Genomic DNA, 14989 nt, shown 5'->3' on the forward strand with positions numbered 1-14989 from the left:
GAAATCACAATATATGATTTTTTAACTATTTATTTGTATGATACAGCTGCAAATAAGTATTTGAACACCTGTCTATCAGCTAGAATTCTGACCCTCAAAGACCTGTTAGTCTGCCTTTAAAATGTCCACCTCCACTCCATTTATTATCCTAAATTAGATGCACCTGTTTGAGGTCGTTAGCTGCATAAAGACACCTGTCCACCCCATACAATCAGTAAGAATCCAACTACTAACATGGCCAGGACCAAAGAGCTGTCCAAAGACACTAGAGACAAAATTGTACACCTCCACAAGGCTGGAAAGGGCTACGGGGAAATTGCCAAGCAGCTTGGTGAAAAAAGGTCCACTGTTGGAGCAATCATTAGAAAATGGAAGAAGCTAAACATGACTGTCAATCTCCCTCGGACTGGGGCTCCATGCAAGATCTCACCTCGTGGGGTCTCAATGATCCTAAGAAAGGTGTGAAATCAGCCCAGAACTACACGGGAGGAGCTGGTCAATGACCTGAAAAGAGCTGGGACCACCGTTTCCAAGGTTACTGTTGGTAATACACTAAGACGTCATGGTTTGAAATCATGCATGGCACGGAAGGTTCCCCTGCTTAAACCAGCACATGTCAAGGCCCGTCTTAAGTTTGCCAATGACCATTTGGATGATCCAGAGGAGTCATGGGAGAAAGTCATGTGGTCAGATGAGACCAAAATAGAACTTTTTGGTCATAATTCCACTAAACGTGTTTGGAGGAAGAAGAATGATGAGTACCATCCCAAGAACACCATCCCTACTGTGAAGCATGGGGGTGGTAGCATCATGCTTTGGGGGTGTTTTTCTGCACATGGGACAGGGCGACTGCACTGTATTAAGGAGAGGATGACCGGGGCCATGTATTGCGAGATTTTGGGGAACAACCTCCTTCCCTCAGTTAGAGCATTGAAGATGGGTCGAGGCTGGGTCTTCCAACATGACAATGACCCGAAGCACACAGCCAGGATAACCAAGGAGTGGCTCTGTAAGAAGCATATCAAGGTTCTGGCATGGCCTAGCCAGTCTCCAGACCTAAACCCAATAGAGAATCTTCGGAGGGAGCTCAAACTCCGTGTTTCTCAGCGACAGCCCAGAAACCTGACTGATCTAGAGAAGATCTGTGTGGAGGAGTGGGCCAAAATCCCTCCTGCAGTGTGTGCAAACCTGGTGAAAAACTACAGGAAACGTTTGACCTCTGTAATTGCAAACAAAGGCTACTGTACCAAATATTAACATTGATTTTCTCAGGTGTTCAAATACTTATTTGCAGCTGTATCATACAAATAACTAGTTAAAAAATCATACATTGTGATTTCTGGATAATTTTTTTTAGATTATGTCTCTCACAGTGGACATGCACCTACGATGACAATTTCAGACCCCTCCATGATTTCTAGGTGGGAGAACTTGCAAAATAGCAGGGTGGTCAAATACTTATTTTCCTCACTGTATATATGAATACCATAGTATGTTGTTATTTCCCTTTGGAGTGAACTTTGAAACGTTGCAGATCTTTTTTATGTGCAAACAGCAACATTACACACTAACAAAAGTAGAAAAAGTGGAAAAGCATAATAGGACCCCTTTAAAGCTAACATAAGAACCACAAGCAACAAAAGTTCAACTTTGATTTCACAGGGTCTACAACTTTCACAACACAAACCCAAAGAGAACAAGCCTCATACATCACAATGCCTGTTTCAATAAACCAATGACTGAAACCCATTTGATCTATTTCTAAATAATAGCTTAAATCTATTTACTGTATGCCTCTACAACATTCTAGCACAAGTGTGCATTCATATCTGAACATCACCTAAAACCACCGATACCAATCTGTGTAACAAATTAGAGGAAATACCATCCATTCTGTAATATATTTAGATTCTATTTATCTGTTTTTCTCAAATGGAGCAGATCGCATGTCTGGGGAGACTGCGAACAGCTGAAAATGTACTAAACAATACTGTGGGCCTCAGTATCATCAGTCCACATCACAGCAAAGAAACACATTAAAGCCAACCAAATCAATATGCCATTGAAGATTGGGGCAAAAAAAAAAAAAAAAACCTACGGAGGAATCTCAGGAATTTAGAAGTTTTTGCCTATAAAGTATGAGAGCATGACACAGTGTTTCATTCTCTTGAAAAACTTGGAAATTGGAAATTAAGCATGCGATTATTGAACAAGTTACATTGTGGTCTATTAAAAACTTACTGTTACTGAAATAAGCTTGTCTGCAGAAGCCTGAAAAAAGACAAAGTGCATAGGCTGTTCTGCTTTGAGGATTCTGGCTATCAAGTTGAGACAGGCCTGAGGAGCAGAAGAGATAGCAAATACTTTGAAACGTAGGTATGTTTAGCTATAGCAGGCAAAAAGCCCATCCTGAACACATGACCTCCCCCTAATGTAACGAAGGTCTTACGTCTGATCATATACGGCTACATCCATCTAATTCGAGTCAACATATTTTGGTAGTTGGTTGCCATGGTTAAATGAGACGGACAGCCAATGCATCAAGTGAGAGAATAGCCAAAGAAATGATTCATCCTCACTAATCTATTTATAGGACATGCATATCCATTATGTCTTTCCTTAAATTGTGATGGCAAGACAAGAACCACAAAGGAAATGATTGGTTTTAAGAAACTACCAGTGTTATTTGGGCTTTGAAAATAATGGATATGAATCACATGGATTTCTCAACAAGGGATTCAGAACAAGACGTTAATATGGATTATATTACTTAATGTGTCAAAACTGGGTGCGTCTCTTGGTTTTTGCTTCCACAAGCACTGTAGTGTTGCTGTAGGGTTAGGTTTAGGGTTTATAGGGCTTAGGGTTAGAGCTTTGTCATAACAGAAAAATAACAAACAACTGAAACGAACGATCTGTGGATGTGACTCGGACCACAGCGTCACGCTTTAAGGACAAGGAAGTTGCCATAAAGAGCCAAGCCCAAACCCTGATGTGTCTCCATTTGCAACTTTATGACAAGAATTTACACTTTGCCACAACCACACACACACACACACACAGAGACAACATTGAAATGTCACAGTGACACTAAATGGATCTCAAACACATGCTTTCCCTTCGGGGGAATGTTTCTGTTAGAATTATTGTACATTCCTGCTAATCTGCATGGTCACCAAACACCAAAGTCAAGGGATTGATTTCTAGGGAACACAAAATAATTATACCCTGAATGCCAAATGCAAATGTCAGGGCATTAACCCTATAAAGCTTACAGTATCACACTCATTATATTTAGTCTTCTAAATCAGTGGTTCCCAAACCTGTCCTGGAGTACCCCCAAAACTGCACGTTTTCTTTGTCTCCCTATTCAAACACACCTGATTCAACTCATCAGCTCATTAACCCACGTGATAATGAGCTGATGAGTTGAATAAGGGACATGTTCAAGTTCAAAACGGTGCGCAACGTTTTGCTACGGTTTCCGGGTTGAACGTCATGTTTCCTGGAAACGGCGTGCACCGGTGTGCAACGGGGTTTGAGATACGTTTTCTCTTGTTTGGTGGGTGTGTCAGAACTGCAGTCCAATCAGCAGCAACATGTATATAAAGCACGTGGTATTAAAGTGAACTCGCACAATGGGTTCAAGGAAAGTAATTTACAAATGTGTTCGATGCAGCTCGGTATACGCAACAACTGAGGATATTAGAAGACATGTTTGTCTTAAGTTTTAAAATATAGGATATCAACATAATGATGTAGTTGTTTATATTTTTAGCTTCATTGCAAGTGTATGACATTTGGTATAGAAATAAACAATGGTAATTAAGTGCTTTTCCTAAAAATGAGAAAGAAAATACAGGGTATTAAAACAGTATGAACTACAAATAAAGTCAGTATGTGAGGCTAAATAGATGTGTTTTAGTCTGCATTAGGTAAGATGTGTGCTTCCATTTCAGTTTCAGCAATCCCTTCACTCGATTGGGATGTTCTCTTTTGTTCTGGGCGGCAAGTGCAGTAACTGTGAAATCGGGCATATTTTGTAGTATTAAACATATTTATACCGACTTCATCAGGCTCCGAAAATTCTTCACAAAGAACACAAAGAATGGCCTTCTCAGCTGCCATAGTTGCAACTCTTGCGTCATCAGAACAGTGTGTTCAACGCATCACCGTTTCTGTTTAAAAAACGTTGTGCAACGTTTTGTCGGGGCTGAACGCAGCCCAGGTGTGTTTGAATCTATATACTGTCTATGGTTTGAATAGGGAGACAAAGAAAACGTGCAGTGTTGGGGGTACTCCAGGACAGGTTTGGGAAACACTGTTCTAAATGATCAACATGATCAAAACCATAGGCTGTGCACAATCTTCTACATGCCTTCTGTTATCAAGTAAAAATGTCCACCGTCAGGTTTTGGTACATCATGTGTGTCTTTTTGCTTATGCGTCTTATTTAAAGATGAACATTTACCGCACTGAAGCAACTTTGACCATAAAACTACGCATTTAAATCTTAGAACACATTATTAACAACTTAAAATCTAAGAACAAATTATTGGGAGATATAGAGTGACAACTTACATTTATATTATGAAAGTATTCTGCTATATTGTTATAAGGATATCATTGATTTACTGTCCATTACAAGATATCAGAAAGTAAGAACCAAAAAAGGTGACGCATCAATACGATGCAAACATAACTTTTTTTTAGTTTTTAATTTTTATATTTTGTGTAAAATATTAAACTAAAAAAAAAGATTCTGACTAGCCATGTCTAACTGGTTATACCAGCAGCTCTGTTTGAAGGTTAAACTGGTCAGTTGCACACAGACACACATTTACTCACAAAAATGAGCTTCTTCACTCAAATATCAAAATTTTCCACTTTACTCAGTGGTAGGAGCATCTGGACACTACTAAACCTTCACTGACATGGACTCAGTAAGTCTTGTTTAGAAAAATCTTGAACAAATCATTCTCGGTCATCGCCAATGAACTGGACTCGTTCATACGTTTATTCAAACGAGTCAGTGAGATGAATCAAAAGTCCCACCCCTCGCACAGGTGTCAATGTGAAACAATTAAACTGATGAAAAGTTAAAAAAAAAAAATTACCTACCTGAATACAACATCACACATCAACCGTATGATACAACTCTAAATTTACATATTCAAGTTGTGTTGTCATTTTTCTTTGACACGGAAAATTTTAATATTGCGAACAATAAAGTTGACAGGGTAGGAATTAGTGCCGAACAACGGCACTTCAGTCAAGGTTAAGAGATTTAAAAAATTAAATAAAAAACACTTACATAAGCGGCGGAACTCATGTTACTTCAGCAAACAGACACCAAACAGAAACTCAGATCAGTCTATCCAGGCGGTTTTTTTCTGCGTCTTGGGTGAAATATTCAATTGTAAAAGTTGTTTGTGAAACTTTTAGAGTTTGATCCAGCGAGTCCCGCGGCGTCCTCTCTCTCATCTCTCTCACCTCACCTGAGGACTCGTGATGACGCTGTAGTTTCGCTGACAAAACTACTTCCGTCACTTAACTCACAGGCGTTTACAATTCTTCCTCTAGCGGTTGGCAAACCGAAACCAATAAGGTGCATTTCCGCCAGAGCTAAATGTCATAAGAGTAGCAGTGTGTTTTAAAGTTGGTTTCAAACACATTAATTTAGATTTTGCTGTTTGGTAATCAAGTGAACATGCTATTCCGACGACGAGGGGTGTTATTGAGTGTAGACTACCTGAAAGGTGACAAGTATTTCATGTAAATATCTGGCCGGGGCAAGTTGTCACATTTTTAAATGTTACAAATATTATGTATGTATGTAGCCTATGTTAAAGTCGATCATTTTAGTTACTTTTTTATTTTTATTTTGCTGTTGCTTGTTTCGTAATCATTTTTGAAAGCCCAGGTAAAGGCTTCAAAGAGTGACAACATGCCCCGTTATTGTCAAAATCTTTTTCCCTGGGCAATAATAGTGGAAATGTTCAGTGTCACCTATTCATCACATTCTTATTAAACATTGCCATCTTATTAAACATATAAACCTCATTAGCTCTCTAGAACATTACAGCCTATTCATTAATCATTTTATACATAGGCCTGTGTGTGTTTGAGCGTGCGTGCATGGTGTAATCATTTATCTTGACTTCCCTCTAGCGACTCAAGCCTGAAACTACACCACAAGCAGGTAGATGTGCAAGTAATGTAGTGAGGAACAACAGCGGCTGTAAAATCTATTGAAATAATAAATTGTAGGCACCAATATGCATTTAGCTGGGTGAAAAGTATAAACTAGTATGCCTACGTATTTCTCCCACAGGCTTACGTTAAACCTCTTCTTTTCTCACAGGCGTCCACAGTGCATTTCTATGAATGTCCAGCAGGGGCCGCCGTTCTTCAGCAAATGGACGCCCACCCTCTGCGCAGCCCGAGCGGAGGAGGGTTTGGTTTTACAGCGGGGGGAGCCGCAGCCGACTGTCATTCACACCGAGATCTGCGGACACAGGAGATATCTCAGCCTAACGCCGATCAGACCAGCTCGTATCCCGCAGCAGACCTGTTCAATCCCGTTGCTTTTTTTCTTTTGTAAATAATACAGTAGTTAAAACAGGCATTCAGAGAAATCAGCAAAGTTAAATACCAAGAAGAGAAGGAAGAAGAATGGGGCAGAAAACGCCATTAATATTGATGACTTTATTGTCTTATTGCGTCTGGAGAGATGAGGTAGGATCCGAATGCGGATAACACATTTATGTCTTGTTCTAATTGTCATGTACTTGTACATCATTTTTTTTTTTGCAGGCTGTTTTTTTTTATTTAATTATTATTATTATTATGCAGCCAAATTTAAAATATAAAAACAGTGAGCGTGCAAATAACACAATTCTGGGGTCAGATCTGATATTTATGAAGGTTTTTCTGCGTATATTTGTGCGTGTGTGTGTGTGAGAGAGAGAGAGAGAGAGTGAGAGTGAGTGAGTGAGAACCAATTGGGACCTTGGCCTGATAAATGGAAAGATAAATTAGCTGAGCATTTTTATTTCTTACTAGGGTGGGGCTTGTTTTTTTCATTACAGAATGGATGTTTAGTAGCACTGAGTAATCTATTAGATTCAGAAATTGCTGTCTTGTTGCAGATTACCAGTATGCAACTTAATGAGTTGCCATGCATCTTGGATTGTAAAATTTCAGTCTCTGATTCACAGCTATGGACTATTTGTATGGGAACAATTCACTGCATCAGTAAAATTAGACATTTAAAGTGGTCCTTCTGATAAAATAGTTTGAGAAGCTGACATTAAGCAACACGGACTATTACAGCAGACACGATCTCAACCCTGATGGTTGAATGATGTCTGGGGGATGTTGATTCAGTGCTATTAGATATGCTGCAGCCTCTGCGGCCTGCAGTGCTGACGAAGCCTGCTGTACCTTCAGGCCCAAGATGGAAAAATTATGTTACTCTGACATTTTTATGGCAGACATCCCATGCTTATTTGTTTTTCTGTGTTTTTTTTTTTTTCCTTTTTTTGCATAACGATAGGGAAAGATTATTGGGTGATGAAGCGTTTTAGTGAAGGGTTGAAAATCCTTCTTGGAAAACGACAGAATAATGGGGCAGATTTATTTATTATATAAAGACTTTATGTAATATGATGCTAGATTTGGCCACATGCAGATCAAGTGTTGTGCATGGATCGGGATTGTGTCTGTCTGCAATGCATGGATGTAAACGTTGTAAATCCCTGTGAACAAATCAGGGTAAGATCAGGAGAACATATCTGTAATTTTAATATATTATATATTTAAAATAATCCTAGCATGAACGAAATTTAGCATTTGTCTTCAGTAAACAAGAAACAAACAGTTACACTTTACAATTAAGTTGTATGTGTATTCTTTATAACACAACACAGTAGTTATCATTAGAGGTCAACCGATTTAACCGATAAATCGACACCGATAAAGGATTGCTGGAACATTGGTTTATCGGCAAAAATCCATAAAATAGTTTTTCCGGGGTTGCATCCGTTGCTGGAGCGGCTTAGAAGGGTCCACTGTCATTATACAGTACGAGAGCGCCCCCTAGAGGCGAAATAAAAACGATCACTGACGCCTCCTGGAGTTTGTTTTGACACGTGAGGCTGTGGCACTTCAGAAACGGATTTATATAGATACAATATACATATGTATCCATTTGCAATGGCCTTTGTATAGATATTTTAAAGATGGCCAACTTTAAGCATGACTGTTTGGATTTATATGAAATAGAAATAGTAACACTTTACAATAAGAGTCCATTTGTAACATTTATTAAGGTTAATAAAAGGATTGCTCATTGTTAATTTCAACATTCACTAATACATTTTTACATTTTAAAGCACGGTTGTCTTTTTATGTTATAAAGTTCAGCACTATTTTATGCATTAAAGGTATAGCGGAGGATTTTCCCGAATTTTAGAAAAGAACCGCCCTCTCCACTTTTTGAAAAAATGCACATGCGCAACACTCTACCTGCTCCCGAAAGGGAACGCCTATTAAACGTGTGCACGAGAGAGCATGCACGAGCTAATCATAGCTTACATTAACTTTTACTAGCAGTGATTTTAAATGGATTTCTCCAAATAGCATGCCAAACTTTACCTGTCAAGTAGAAACTTCGCGACTGAGGCATCAGTGGGAAGCCCAACCTGTGTTTTGAGCGCACGCCATCGTGTGAATCGTGAGCACGAGCACGTACGACGGCCTTACGTAAACATATCACCAGAATGATTGACACTTAGGAGGACCAATAGTCTTGATGATCCACCCGGAAAAAGAAAATCCTCCGCTATACCTTTAAGTTTGTTTTCATTCAGTATCGATTTTAAAAACTATCAGGTGATTAATCGGCCAACATGGTCCAACCTAGTTATCGTTATCGGTAAAATCCACTATCGGTTGACCTCCATCCATCCATCCATCCATCCATCCATGCAATTCAGTCAATTCACTGAGGTTAAAACAACCTTATTGTAAGGTGTTACCTGATAAGAAAATGCAGTTTTTCTTTATTCTATTTTGTTCAGTTGTTTATTCAATCCTTCACAAAGCATAATCAATGACCAATAATCAATCAGCTCTGAAACGGATCTGCTGTTAATATGAATCCCCTTTACGAAGTCACATCCTGTCTCCCAGGATGCAATCAGTTTGATTGAAGTCAGTGAAATTTAATAATCCTAAATCTACTAAATTTGATAGATATTGTGATAGTACTCGTCTCCGTAACCTTGCCACGTTTGAAGCTGGTTTGTAGCTACACCTGTTTATCGATGAGTAGCTTGGTGTATATCTAGCCTGGGAAACCTGTATTTTGGGTCATAAATGAAAGCGCATTGGTATAACAGCAAACGCCATCACCAGCTCAAAAGAAAGCACTAAGCAGAGGAAGAGGGAGGGAGAACGGGCTGATTCTTCTGTCCCCCCTCCTTCTGTCTGAATGTGTCAGCACTCACCTCGAGCTGCCGGTCCACAGATGCTGCCGCCGAGCCTCATGGGAAATGAGTAGCAGAGTCTTTAGGGTGTGTCTATGAAACCCACTGTCACCTTCATCGTGCAGTGACCCAGTGTGTCCGTACAGTGATGGCAGAGCAGGCTATAGATAAGATGGGTTTGTGGCGAGGCAATCATGGGAGTCTATGAGGGGATACCCCTTTCTTTGTTCATGTTTATTACAGCAGTGCCTTTAGAAATGTCTGTGCACTTATCATAAAATATTAAAGAGAAAGGAAATATGATGACGTATGTGTGGACTACAGAGGGAAGGTTTCTTGTGGTCAGGTGTGCAAATTCAGTTCCATTCCATTCAGCATCACTGATACTCTGAAACAACTTAGCAGCACAACTGTCTTCAACATTGATTATAGTGATAAATGTGTCTTGAGCAGCAAATCATCATATTAGAGTAATTCCTGAAGGATCATGTGACACTGAAGACTGGCGTAATGATGCTGAAAATATAGCTTTGACTTCACGGGAATAAAGTGCATTTTAAAACATGAGCTGAGACTTCAATCGGATAAACTTGGTCAATTTCGTTTGAAGATGATTCAATATGTTTAAAGCAAAAATAAAATGTAAAATAATCAATACATTTGTTCCACATAGTTTTTCACTTACAACAGAATGATAAATATGTAATCATTCATATGCACTGACATAACAATATTTCTGTAATAATCAGTGTTTACCGACATAAATATTTTTGCTAAAAATATAATATGTAAAAAGTCACAAAAGTGAAGATGCTAATGAATGTATAAATTATTCTTTTGAAGTGATTCAATGCATTATATCGTATATCATATCATATCATATCATATAAATATTTGATATTGGGTCTAGGTCATGACATAATGGGCCCTGGGTGACACAAATTTCAGAGTAAATGATTTGTGAAACCATTGTTCAATCCAAGAGAATGTTTTTACATTTTAATTTGGCTTAGTGCTAAAAAAAAAAAAGAAAAAAAAAAGATATTACGTTCACATGGATAGCTTTAGCAACAGTCCTGTAAGTATTTTTTCTTTGATTAACCATGTATCCGTTCACAAATAGATTACAAATGTAGCTCTATTGAAATACACCTGTATGGCAGATGGAAGCTGGAGGGATAAGTAAGAGAGTCTTTAAGGTCACCTTGTCATGTGAAACAGTGAGCATAATTCCATTTAGCAATAATCTGGATGAGGTGCAAATCCCATCTTTTGTTATTTCGAAAGTGGGAGAATGCAAAAAGTTGACAGTCATGTCCTAAGAGGATTAAATACTTCTTTATGTATTAACCACCAGTGAAGATTGCTTAAATTTATTAGCCATAAACCCATCTTTCATTGTTCAATTATGCTGGGCTGGTAAGAGCATTACTGGGATTACCGTTGCTGCCAGTAACTCTGTTGTGTTGTACAGTCAGTCTTGGGCTTCATTGGTTTTGCCGTCACGATTGAGCATGTTAGATTACCCCTGTTTGACTCACAATAAAACCACTTCTTAAATTTTCACCCTGAATATGTGGTTCTCCAAAAAAAAGCACCGTTTTCTTCACCGCACCTTACGATGTACCTCACGTAATCTTCTCTGGGAGTTGTTTCCCCTCATGAAAGCAATGTTTAGACTGTTGTGAAGAGGTTGTTTGTTGATGCTAGAAACCAAGTATTATTCTCATGCTTTTTCGAGGGTTTTTGAGTGCTGCAGTGCTCTTTCGTACTATGTTTATGCACTGGGAGGAAACAGCTGAACTGTGGCCTGTTGTGTAGCTCGTTGGGAGCGTGAGATTCCTTTGAGAACATTTTGATATTGGATTTCTATTGCAGAGGAGAGACTCCACATTATGGAACCTGAGACCTGATGAAGCTGTACTGCGAAGCCCCTCGGGGACCGTAGCATGAAATGGTTCCAAAAGTTGAAAATTATACAGCACATCTGGACTGATTTTTTTAGCAACATTTTAGTACATTGCATTTTGATGACTGTAGGCTTCCCGGATGATTCATTCATCACAATGGTATTTACTATTTACTGTTTTTTGTTGTTGGTTGTTTTCATATATATATATATATATTAGAAGCAAATATATACACTTTTATACATTTATTGAAAATCCTATTGTCCAATCAATTGTTAAATTATATACATTTTATTAACACAGTTACATATATAATGTAATTACTTTTAGGATGATTTTTATAATATAATTTATATCATTAATATTTAAAAATTACATAGAAAATATTAAATAATAATTCAAATAACTTTAATTCTAAAAACGTATTAAAATAATTACATTTTAAAATATTACATTACTATTTTTATTATTACATATACTAAATATTATGTATTTATTTATTTATTTATAATTTTAGTATGATTTTTATAATATCATTTATATCATTAATAAATTAAAATTACATAGAAAAGATTAAATAATAATTTATGATTTATATAATATATATAATTTATATAATTAAAAATGTAAATTGCATAGAAAATATTAAATAATAATTTAAATAACTTTAATTCTAAAATCATATTAAAACAATATATTTTTTAAAATATTACATTAGATTATTTTTATTGTTACATATAGTAAATATTTATTTATTTATAATGAATTTTTGTATGATTTTTATATCATTTATATAATTAATAATTATACATTTTATGAATACATACATTTCATTTGTAATTTAATGAGCAATTTAGTATGATTAGAAACAATTTATATAATAAATACATTACAATTGCATATAGAATATTAAGTAATAATTTACATATATATATATATATATATATATATATATATATATAATTAAAATTACATGATTAAAATATAAGATTATTAAAATTATAACACAATGTTATTTATTTATTTATTTATTTATTTAACAGTCGCTTTCAGTCCTTAAAAAAAACTCCAGGACGTCCTTATGTAGTGATTGTTAGCAGAGGGTGGTGGAGGGGTAAGACGGTGTTAAACGGGTACAGAGAGAGCCACGGATGGGAGGGAGGACCCTTGGGTGGTGATGTGCTTGAATTTGTAAATTGCCCAGCATGCTCAGCTCTTCCCAGTAGACTGTGGCCTTGTCTGTGCAGAGGCACAGCGGCTCTGGCTGCAGGGCAGGGGATTTGTTGAAACAGATACGAGTGTACAAGCCCCACCAGATTCCCCCTCTCTCGTTTAATTAATTTCCGAGCATGGGAGATAATCAGGTTTCACTAATGTTTTCCAATGTGCTTTGCTCCGCCATGTGCATTTGCTACAGGGTATGAAATGCACCATTTCAGTGCATCATTCCTCTCCGTTTTTGTATTCCTTGTCAGTGCAGAGATGAAACAGGTTCTGTGACTATGAAAGAGATGCACTGCTCATTTAAAATAAATGCAGCTGAAACCCATTAACTCTCACCCATGACAGTATGTGCATTTAAGCAATCTGGCTTATTTGGCAGCCACTATCACTCGTGTTTGTTGATTATAAAATCCAAGGCTGGTGAATTCCAGCACCTTTTTTATGTATCTTCTAATGAGGGTCTGGCTAAAAAAATAAAAATAAATAAAAAGCATACTAAATGCAAATGTTTAATTTCAGGATTTTGTCGATTGAAATGCAGGCAAATATGGATACATCTGCAAAATACGTCAGATCCAAATAACACAATCATCCAAATAAATACTGAAGATTATGACTGCCTTGATTAAGCAGTTGTGAAAAAGTGTTGATTACAGCATTCCATTTACTTATTTAGCTTTTTTTTTCTTTTTTCTTTTTTGCTGTAGTTGAGCATTGTAACCAATCACAGACCAGTTGTGTGCATCAATGACATTTGAATTAGTTGCTGGGAAGTTTAAGCAGTATGATGTGTTTTACAATACACATTAAGGCCCACAAAAAAGTCAGTGTTGAATAAATATCACCCGACTCGAAAAGCTATTTGCTAGATGTCTTGCTGTTTGCTTGCAGTGTAGAAAGTGAAACACATACAATGCAATCAATGTGAAAAATCTATAATGCTCCCATTACATGGCACATAGAAATTAAGAGATTTATTGTGCAGACAGACAGCATTTGTTCAAAAAAAATTTGATTTAGCCTTTCGTGCTGCCAAATGGGTAGTGTTCGTCAACTGATGTATATAATAGCTATTCAGTTACACAGTTCTCTGCCACACTGAAAAAATATATATATATTGCTTTAACTCATCAAAACAAGTTAAGCCATTTTCAGCTTTTATTATAAGTTATACAAGACTCGACTAATTTTTAAGTCCGTTTAATGTGATTTAAGTTAAAATGACTTAAATATCCAAGTTGATTGTACTTAAAAATGTAAGGCAGCATTTTCTTTTACATTGGTGGATGTGTAACATACATAAAGAATATGGCTGTCGTTGCGCTACATAAATAAGTATTTTAATGTCAATTTAATTCATTCGAATAAATACAAGTAGCTATTTTTATCACAATCGTGCAGCCTTATGAGTGAGAATAAAACCCAGTGCAGATTTCTGTCTGTGTCTTCAGCCTGCCCAGGGAAAAGCCTAATTGGCTCTGGTTTCTGTTCCAACTTTCAGAGATTGCGAGGCTAAAAATTAAGGCTGAAGTTTTGGCTTCCCAGTAGGAGGCTTTAGTCAGACAGCCTATGGAGCTTCTGCAATACATTGATAACACTGCTCTAGACTTTTGCTGGAGGGGGAAAAAAAGTGTGAAGAAAGAGCAAGGGAGAGAGAGTTTACATAGAAAGATACAGTAATGGCAGATGAAAACTGCAAGCCAGGGGATGGGAGGGGAGTGTGAGGAAGATAGAGCGATATTAGCTTAGGGAGAAATCCTAACCCTGCTGGCCCCGGTTTGTTCGCCTGATCCGATTCATCTCTGTCAGAGATCCGCGCGCGCGTTTGGCCTGGTGGGAGATGTCGGTCAGTGGAGAGATGTCACGAGCCTGCAAGTCTTCAGAGCACAACTCGTATAAAACCAAGCCGGGCGTTTCAGGGACCAAGAACCGATTTCAACAGCGATGGGAGTTTGCAGTAATGAATGAACAATGTTGGCCTTAATGTAAGTATTTCTGTTGTAAATGTCAGTGGTTTTGCAATTGGCAAGGTAGACCAGCGGCTAAATACAAGAGTGCAATGCAAACTGGGCTAAATGAGGAGTGATAATAGATTTATAGCAAATGGAGCAGGCAAATAGCTGTAGGCAAGATAAGATGGATTTGTGAGATTGAAGACAGATTTAGAGCAACCTTGGAGGAATTCTGTGGAATAAAAATATATAGTCCTATTAGTCTTTCATGAGAAATGTCGGTTCACAGACTTCGCACATACCACTGAGACTCCACATGAAATAAATCCCCCAGGAAACATGTTGGTTAGAGCTGAAGCATCATCAAACGTGTCTTGTGGAGACGGCAGGTCGATTCCAATTTTTATGGGGG

The 14989-nt window shown here is 37.5% G+C and overlaps 2 protein-coding genes across 3 annotated transcripts in view; one reads left to right on the forward strand and one right to left on the reverse strand.

The window, feature by feature from the left end:
• st14 (ST14 transmembrane serine protease matriptase) overlaps positions 1 to 5581 on the reverse strand; it is a 39428-nt gene extending 33847 nt beyond the window's left edge. Inside the window, exon 1 of the mRNA XM_084418735.1 lies at positions 5315 to 5581. Within this exon, the coding sequence (XP_084274861.1) occupies positions 5315 to 5332 (18 nt within the window). The 5' untranslated portion in view covers positions 5333 to 5581. The remainder of the gene's footprint in view (positions 1 to 5314) is intronic.
• Positions 5582 to 6491: 910 nt separating this feature from the next.
• Positions 6492 to 14989, forward strand: part of aplp1 (amyloid beta (A4) precursor-like protein 1) — a 58145-nt gene continuing 49647 nt past the window's right edge. For both annotated transcript variants that reach the window (XM_084419161.1, XM_084419162.1), the window contains exon 1: positions 6492 to 6738. In XM_084419161.1, coding sequence (XP_084275287.1) covers positions 6676 to 6738 — 63 coding nt within the window. In that variant the 5' untranslated portion in view covers positions 6492 to 6675. The remainder of the gene's footprint in view (positions 6739 to 14989) is intronic.

Source organism: Rutilus rutilus (assembly GCF_951802725.1).
Source record: "Rutilus rutilus genome assembly, chromosome: 9".
In the NCBI taxonomy this organism is placed as follows: Eukaryota; Metazoa; Chordata; class Actinopteri; order Cypriniformes; family Leuciscidae; genus Rutilus; species Rutilus rutilus.